At 38.1% G+C, this 9,266-nt stretch overlaps 1 protein-coding gene across 2 annotated transcripts in view; it reads right to left on the bottom strand.

The window, feature by feature from the left end:
- Nucleotides 1-3,152: 3,152 nt before the first annotated feature.
- Nucleotides 3,153-9,266, bottom strand: part of hecw2a (HECT, C2 and WW domain containing E3 ubiquitin protein ligase 2a) — a 47,434-nt gene continuing 41,320 nt past the window's right edge. For both annotated transcript variants that reach the window (XM_072686495.1, XM_072686494.1), the window contains exons 26-30: nucleotides 8,478-8,624; nucleotides 7,943-8,057; nucleotides 7,262-7,347; nucleotides 6,636-6,748; nucleotides 3,153-5,943 (exon numbers count right to left, since the gene is read on the bottom strand). In XM_072686495.1, coding sequence (XP_072542596.1) covers nucleotides 5,832-5,943; nucleotides 6,636-6,748; nucleotides 7,262-7,347; nucleotides 7,943-8,057; nucleotides 8,478-8,624 — 573 coding nt within the window. In that variant the 3' untranslated portion in view covers nucleotides 3,153-5,831. The remainder of the gene's footprint in view (nucleotides 5,944-6,635; nucleotides 6,749-7,261; nucleotides 7,348-7,942; nucleotides 8,058-8,477; nucleotides 8,625-9,266) is intronic.

The following is a 9,266-nucleotide window of genomic DNA, read 5'->3' as shown; positions in this document are numbered from 1 at the left end:
TGCACCTGATAAGTGGGCCTCTTGAGGAGGTCTGTCTCTTTCTACTTCCAAACAAATTCTGGTGCAGTTTGAAATTGAATTAAGTCACAAAACTGACCAAATCCTGAACTGACCATCGTTTTCAGTCTGCAAAACATATTTGGAAACTGTAGAAATCAGTGCATTTCACTTGTTTGACTCTTATTTATATCCTTTGGTTCAATGTCAAATGTAATGCCAAGCAACAGTACTCCACCCTTTAAACGGCCTCACATTAATTCAAAAGATCAACTATCAAAAAGAGAATAAAGTGCAATTATGTAAGGATTATGTAAGGAAATATTCTGTGGCAAAAATTGCTGACTGAAAATAGCAATGTGCACACCTGTGCTGAGGAAGCTCAATGTTTTTTACAGGTAAAAGATACTGCCCTAATGATGACACAGCTGGCTTACAACCTCTACATGTGAATCATTAAGACATTTCAACATTTCTGGATAAAAGAAGAAGGTACAGAGCTTATGGTCTCTAATGAGATTAGAGTCAAGGTGTCCAAGTCAACAATATCAAAAACTCTGCTAGCTAGAAATGAGCAACTACTGAAAAAAATCCCATCGAAACACAACGCATCAGAGTACTCCAGCTAAAATGTGGGATAAAGTCTGGTCCCATGGATCTCTAAAATCCAGTCGAGAAACTGTGCCAATATTTGAAAATTGAGATCATCCAACCCACCCCAACAACCTAATGTTTTGAAGACGCTTTGACCCGGTCATCTAGCCATCACAGTTTGAGGGTCAGATTCTTATGTTTGCCCATGTTTCCTGCTTTTAACACATCACATTCAAGAACTGTTCACTTGCTGTCTAATATATCCCACCCTTTGACAGATGCAGTTGTTGAAGAGGATAATCAATGTTTTTCTCTTGGCCAATTAGTGTATGTCAGTTAAAACTAAAGACAACTATAGGATGTCAGAAGTAGAATACAACAATGTTCCTTTTCTGCTTTGGTCCAAACCAAAGGAATCAAAGTATAAACAGAAATACACCCTACAGGCAGCCACCTTCAGACACCAATCATGTCTTGGTTTGGGTGAATTATTCCTTTAACAGTACAGATACGGTAAACGAAAACCCATCTCCTGTACAAAAAAATGAGTTTTAGGTGGACAGTTTACAAAATAAAGCCATGCTGAATGTGCCCAAGAGGCAAAGGCACATGAGACATGATCAGATCTAATTTGCTAAGTGTCTGTGCCACTTAGGAAAACCACACATGGAAGACAAAAGATACAAAGATAGACACACAAAAAGAGGCAAAAAGAGACTGTTCTAGCCCCAAAACCTTTGGTACATTCAGTGCAAAATATAATTTAAACATGAAACAAGACAGCCATCCATATAGTACAACTATATACAAACATGGACATGATTGTGGACCACATGCACGCTCTCAGTCTCACCAACTGTTAGCAAGGTGCTAGCTCTATCAGCCTTTTACTACAATCTTTTCATCTCAGGACATATGACAGTCGAAAGACATGAATATGCAGGTGTTCTCGTGTGTGTGGGTGGGTTTGTTTTTTTTTCTTCTTTAAACCTCGAGCCCATCCCGGCTGTTTGTTAACAGCAACTCCTCATGCAAGTTAAAGCTAATCTGGACTGGTGGTAGTTTACTAACTCCAGCATGCAATATCAAGCTATGACACGACGCCACCTAAGGGTCGAACTCAGGTACTGCATTTTAGACCCTGCATGCATTAGTTTTAGCCACAGATCAATCTATACAGAGAAAAAGAGCATCGCTAATTTAGGACAAATCAGAACATTTTAATCTATGCTGTAACCAAATCAGACTTGCGTGTGAGTGTGTGCACAGGTGGATGGATTGGGGTGGGCTACCACAACAGATACACTTCAGCATTTCTGCAGACCAGTTAACTAGGAAAAAGTAGTAGGAAAAACACATAACCTAGTGTTGTTTGTCATACACCATATTGCAGCATTAGATTAATTTAGTTCAATACGATACATCATCAACAAATCATCATATGGTCCCCTTGATTTTGAGAGGGCCCCTGAATGATGTCACTTGGAGTATTTTCAAAACATTTAAAACGGAATTCCATTGAATTTTGAAATGTTTGTGAAATAACATTTGCTAAGACACAATCATTCAAAGCATGGTTTGGCATGAAATGCACTGTTCTTAGTGGTGGTAATAGGAACCAGAGATCAAAATAAGCTGTCTGATGTCTGAGACATTTTTACGTTTTACTGTAGTTTTGAGGGTTTTCTAAAATATATTTCTGGCCAAGAGGACATCGTACCCTTTGAACTCAGGGAGCTGGGGAAGAATCTTAAGATAAACTCTAAGATGTTCATACAATTGTTTCTAAATGCAATTTTCTTTAAATATTCTCTGAAGAAAGTCTTAATTATTTCTTAAGATCCACGTAAGACCTTCATTGTTGTTTTCTAATTTAGCCTTAGTGTTTTACATCTACAGCTTATTTTTTTTAAATATTAATTTGTCTTCAATTCTTTCTTAAGCATAAATTTAAGCACATCTAATGAAAATATTTCTGAGTTCCTATCACCGCCACTGTAATAAAATGTAATTATGTTTCTCTACAAAGTTGAAAGGTTGTGAAATTTACACATCTGTTACTTTGTTAACCCACTGTTTAACCCCCCCATATTTAGTTACATATTTATTAAATTCAATTAAACGGCCAATCCTACATTTTTGCTGTATTTTTTTTATCTTAGGGACAACTTACACAATGCCTGTGTTACTATGCCTTTAAGACTGATATAAGACAAATGAGTTCTGTTCTGACTGGCTGTTCGGAATTATACCCTAATAGAAAAAGCATTCAGAGCTGAAAGACTACTAAGATATGTCAATGATTTGTTTTTTGTGACATCTGAGACTGAATACAAACCAGGCTGTGTTTGCTGTATTGTTTCCATATATGGACTGGGGGAGTTAACAGTGTTTACTGAAACAATATTTACATATAACTTCCTTATTTCAATAAAGGGTTTTTTTACCATGATATAAACCCTAAAACCTAATACTCACTCAATCCCAAACCTCAACCAAAAGCCTAAGCCATTAGATAATCAATGGGTAGTTTATTAGTGCCAGTCCCCCCCCCCCCCCCCCCCCTTAAATAAAGTTCCCAGACTGAAACTGTGACCTCAAGGTGCTGGAGTTTCCAATTTAAAAAATGGGTATGAAAAATCACTCCATCTGACGTCACCAGAAGGCCCTTTTAGAGACTCCATTCCGTTCTGAACCACAAGTCATTGTTGTACACATTACCGTTTTTATAATACACTAGTACTGGTATCATGGTGGACGTGATAGACCTAGTGTTAAAAACTGAGAGAGAGGGTAATCTTTACATTATTAGAATAAGGGGTCTGATCTCTGAGTTTTCTCAGCAGCTACAATAACATGCAGCTTCAGTGTTCGGCTGTAAGAAATCTTAAAGCTATAATGCCCGCTAGGTCTAGTCATTCTAATTATCTGTTATATCAATGAATCATTTGTGAAACAAGAATCGGTGGTCCCTCAAAGCTGGACTCAACATTTGTACCATTGGTTTGAGAACATGCTGTATGAACTACATAAGAGCTTACAGTGGTTCATTTGCACTCTAATATAGCTGAACACTGGGTAGTCTTTTAGTGACATTCCATAAATGATGTGTCTTGAAGGCCTCAGTATGAGCTTCTCTCCATAGATGAGGAACAGTCAGTATTTAGTTGGTGATCTCTATGAGATGAATCTCATAAGTGAAGACAGTAGATACAGTGCAATACAACCATACTCAATGACTCTCCATGATGTAAGACATTCAGCCCACCTATGTAAAGTGATGGGTGTTCATTCATTTATCACTCTATTCTGTACATTCGTGGGTTTGTCCTCCCTCTTCTCTATCCACAAATGTGTTCTTTTGGATGCAGTCTTTTACAACAACTATGAACTTATGCCATTCAACACACCTCATTTGTCCTTTATCCAAATACCTATTTAAATATGTTGCTAATTTCAGACCATTAACACTGTATACAGTACTGTGCGAACATCAGACCACCCTTTATTTATTTATATTATATATATCTATTTTTTTATATTATTTTCAGCCAAAACATTAAGTACAAGCATCTTTAATTAAATATTTCTGAGGAGATTAAATCCAAGATATTGCACTTGCATAAAGAAGTCAGCAGAATAAGTGAAGAATTTCCAAAACCGGAGACCAAAAAGCAGAAAATGGGACCCCTAACAACCATGCAAGATCTGCTAGATCACTAACACTTACAGTGGTTATCTTAGGGCCTATTCACACCTGGCATTAGTATGCATTTTATATCCGGACTGTATCTGGATATACTTTGACCGGGTTTACATTTGTTGGTAAAATGTGTCCCCAGTGTGATCAGATGAGATCCAGAGTAAATAGCACACCAACACGTAAATCTTTTTCGCTTTACTTCCTGTAAACAATGGTTTCTCATCAAAACTGTCCTGCTCCGGGAGACTGTGAAGAGTTTAAAGGAACGGTGGGAGTTTTGACAGATGTATTTCCGCTTGTCTGATGGAATGCAATCACAGAAAACACATTCCATTTACACTTAAATGTGTATTAAATGTGAACGAGATCCGTCTGTAACCACCTCCGAATGTGGTTTGAGCAATCTGATCATAATCTGATCACTTTGTGTCTTCGGGGTGTTTATAACTGGCTTTTTTAATGAGGACGAGTTAAATCCGGACATGGTTCGATCACCAAAAATGCATCCGATCACCAAAACACATGTTAATGCCAGGTGTCGAAAAAAAAAAGAAAAAAGATCCACTCTCACTCCACAGATGTTTCTGTGCATCCTGTCATTGTGAGAAGACAACTCAACACTGTGAGTCTGAAAGGACGTGGAGCTGAAGAAAAGGCTCTCACTGCAAAAAGCAAACAGACAAAAAAGCTGATGCTGTTCCCAGTTGTTCTCAGACCACCACAAGACCTCCAGACCTCAACATCATTTAATGTGTTTCTGCAGAAACACTGAAAGTGAGACTGACTGAAAAGAATGGAAGCTGTAATGAAGGTAAAGGGTGGACACACTAAACACTGACTCTTCTGCTATTAGATTCAGCTGTTGAGGCTTCTGTATAATCTCCTTTTAAATATATGCCTTCTGCTCTATTCCCTGATGCTGACAAATAAGTAACTTGTTCTTAAAAGCTGTTGTAGATGGAAATGAAATAAACAAAGGGTGGTCTCTGACATTTGTATAGTACTCAACATGTGAAAGGTCACCTACAGAGAGACTGTGTGTCATTTTTCTGTGTGTGTAAACAAGGTAACTTTTGTAGGTGGAGAATGAGATAAGTCAGTTGTTTGAGTGGGTGAAGAATTGTGTGTGTGTGTATGTGCATGTACCTAGAGAATGCACAGGATTATGGGTTACCTACATTGTAACTATGGTTTGTGTGTTTTCATGTGAGAAAAAGAGAGAGAAATATCTCTATTAAAGACAGGGAAGGTGTTTGCATTCCTGATCAAACAACTAATGCATTTGGTGTGTTTGTGTGTGTGTGTTTGTCTGTGTGTGTCTACAGACCAGAAAACAAATCTTGGCCTTAAGTCTACTAAGAGCCACCAAGAACAGCTTTAGTCAATTACATAGACCTGGATTCACAAGAAAGGAATAAAGGCTCCAGGAACAAAGGCCATATTAAGAGGGGTGAAGAGGGTCGAGGTGGGCTAAAAAAACGGCGGCGTGGCTGTCCAGATGTGGTGGAAAGTGAAGCAGAGTTTTAGTGAGGAAGCCTCACTCCAGGCCGAAGGTGCTAGTTTCCTCCACAGCGGTGAGCATCTTCTCATAAAGCATGGAGAAGGAGTGGTACGGAGGAAGATCCAGGCGGTTAAAACAGGTGTGAGCCCTGTGGATACATACAGACACCACAAGTTACCTGTTTTTAATTTAAGTACCTATGTACTTATGTACTTGTACTTATAAACAGTGAACACTATAGTGTGATTACTGGCAACTGGGATTAATGATTGTTGGCTGCTTTAACCTTATAGCAGCTATGTAAATGGTGCCTGTACAACACACATCTTTGACCTGGAATACTTACATTTACAGTTAAAGTAAATTCTGAAATTTTTTTAAAGGTGCCCAACAAAGCTCCCAGGACAAAAAGAAATGACACGTTGAGTGTTTATGGTGTTTAAGGCTCTTGCAGATAGCGTTGTACGGGGATGATCAGGCTGTAAATAGTATGGAAATGTACAGTCATACAGGTCCACCAGCAGTGGCAGAACTCCCCTTTACACTGCACTGTACCGAGTCCCATCACACAACCTGCAGGTATTTATAGCGTCATCATCCTTCTGCAGGAGCCCGAAGTTACTACCACCTAAAACATATAGGGTGACTAATTTTTGTCCTGGGAGCTTGGGCACCTAGATTTCTATATTGTGTAACTTACATATTTTGACATATTTTAGCTGACTGACTATACTCTGTCCCTTGTAATCTTTGCAATTTTCAAAACAGCTAGCTTATTTTCTACCACAAAAACAATATTATTCAATATACATGAATCTATGTATTTGCAGGCAGGCAAACCTTGGAAGGGAAGTGATTTTGCCCCATTTCTCAACGCAGAACCGTCGTGGGCCATTGCTCCCCCGGAGAGAGGCGAAGCCTTCATAGGGGATGCTTGAGGTGCCTGTAACAAACTGCAAAGAAGCCCAAAAACTGATGTGATTTACACTGGAAACTACAGGACTCCTTGATGAGTCAGTAAGGGTCAGAAAATATAATATGATGACAACAGAAAGAAAACACAGTAATGCTGTGACGGTATATAGTGTGACGGGGATAGAGATTATAGTGTGATTTGGGATCAAAGATTCCAAAATAAGATAAAATAGATAAGATAATCCTTTATTAGTCCCACAGTGGGGAAACTCACAGTGTCACTGCAGCAAAGGGATAGCAAGACATTCAGATGCAAAACGTAGATAAATTACCGATATATACACAATATAAATAATAGAAGAAAAAATACTATATTAAAAAAAGAACAAAGAACTCTTTAAAAAGATCCCATAAAAATAAATGTGTTATAAATTACCATTTAGGCAATACAATTTTGTTATTTAATTTTTTATATGGTGAGTGTAATCTAGTTTATTCAAGTAATCACGACAGCCCTACAACAGACTACATTTCCTGGACTTGTACTGTACCTGCAGGAGCCTCAGTCTCTGTTCATTGTTAAATCGTTCAACTGCAGCCCAGAACCATCGGATGACTATATGGTTGTCATGATAACCTTCAGAGAAAGGACAGTATTGGTCATTTTTTATTGTACTTAGTTAGCAAAAATGTAAATAGCTTTACAAAATGACACATTTTTATAGTCATATTAAATATACATAGATATTTTATACCTGTTAACATACAGACCCAACACACCTGTATGCTCACACAATGAACTTGTTGAGCTTAATATGGGCAGGTGGGCACTGGGCAGGTGTCATAAAATGGCAAACAGTGTTATTCCCATCTTAATATACATGCCAAAATATTTATTTATTTGTGTCATTGCAAATAATTGGTGACAATCAAAAGACAGTTTGTGTTACCTTAGCATTACTCATTCTAAACGAAAGCAAATATCAGATATCTATGTCTTGTTTGATTGACTGCATCTGGTCTAGGGGATAAATCATGTTCATTTAATTTATGGTCAAACTATACCTTTAACAATCCAATGTGGTTTGTGTTAGGTTTGTAGTGTTTAAGGTACGCAGATAAGCAGAACAATAATTGGTGGGGTGTAAGATCCCATTACTTGATAGTAACATTATCCTTGTAGCTCCAAGGTGCAAGCACACACTTTATTGCAGAACTATGACATTTTCTACCTCCTCGATACTCTGTGTTGTTTCTCCAGTCGGCCAGATCGATTTCTGCTGTTCCAGCTATGACAAGCTCCAGCTCCCGAGCATCAAACACAGAAACCAACCGCACATCCACCACCTGCACAGACACAAAAGAAATTTGAGAATGCACTGCAAAATATGTATATATATATAACTTAATGCAAGATTTATAATAATCATTTAAAATGATGTTAAAAAAGTCAAAACTATTGCCTTAGCACATTAGATTTTCTTGAAAGCTTTATTTATTTAAAGTATGTCTTGAGGAAAGACTTATTGTTGAAGAAAATAATGTGTTGTTGCTTGAAAGAAGCTAAATTATTTGTCAGAGGCCACTTGATTAAGTTACAGGAGTGGTTAGAAGTTAGATGGTGAATCTCTGAAACATTATACCTATTGCCATTGAGATGTTTTCATTTGCAAATATATCATTTTCTGCAGCGTGTGAATAAATGCTAACACCTAATCAGCCATTCCAGTGTGAGTGTCATATTAGAAGACATTAGAAGTGTCCTACCTCATAGAAGCCTCGCACCAGGCTTTCAGTCTGCTGCGCCACTCCCCTCTCGATGCGCCACTTCACCATGCGTTCAATGTACTCCTTCTTATTTTTCTCAGACACTGGAATGCCAGCTCCACCAGGCTTCAGTTCACGCTCTGTAATCTGGAGTAGGGAAAGTAAACTCAATATTCTACAAGATTTTGCTAGTTTGGACCATATGATGATTTGAGGGGAGACTAAAGAGAGGGGAGAAGGCACATTCTCCCTCCCAACATTATTTTTTTTAAGGCAGAATAAGTTACAATATACATCAAAAAAGGGAGGCAAAATCAACTAATGCACTTTTAAGAGTGGTTGTGGTAGTATTATGCATATCAGGAGAACTATCTCAGATCTCTTTAGCCTAACCTTAAACTATAAGCTACATGGTTGACACTACTGGGTGTTCCAAAAGAACAATGACCCAAACAGACACATAAAGCTTCTAGACAAAACCATAACCCTATTGAAAATATGTGACCATGCTTAAAAGTTGGGTCCATGCCAGCAAACCAGAATATTTAATTTAATTCTACTCTATTCTGGTCTGCTAGAAGCTTGTTAATGGCTACCAAAAGCATCTGGTCAAAGTGGAACTTGCTAAGGGCACATTTTGACCCTGTATGTATAACTGTAACCCTATTGTAAAGTAAAGGTGCACATATTTGTCACTGTACAGCGAAATGTGTCCTCCGCATTTAACCCATCTGGTAGTGAACACACACTCACACATGTTAGGGGCAGTGAGTACACACACACACACCC

The sequence above is a fragment of the Salminus brasiliensis genome, chromosome 8 (genome assembly GCF_030463535.1).
Source record: "Salminus brasiliensis chromosome 8, fSalBra1.hap2, whole genome shotgun sequence".
Taxonomy (NCBI): domain Eukaryota; kingdom Metazoa; phylum Chordata; class Actinopteri; order Characiformes; family Bryconidae; genus Salminus; species Salminus brasiliensis.
This window is presented reverse-complemented; position numbering and strand designations above follow the sequence as displayed.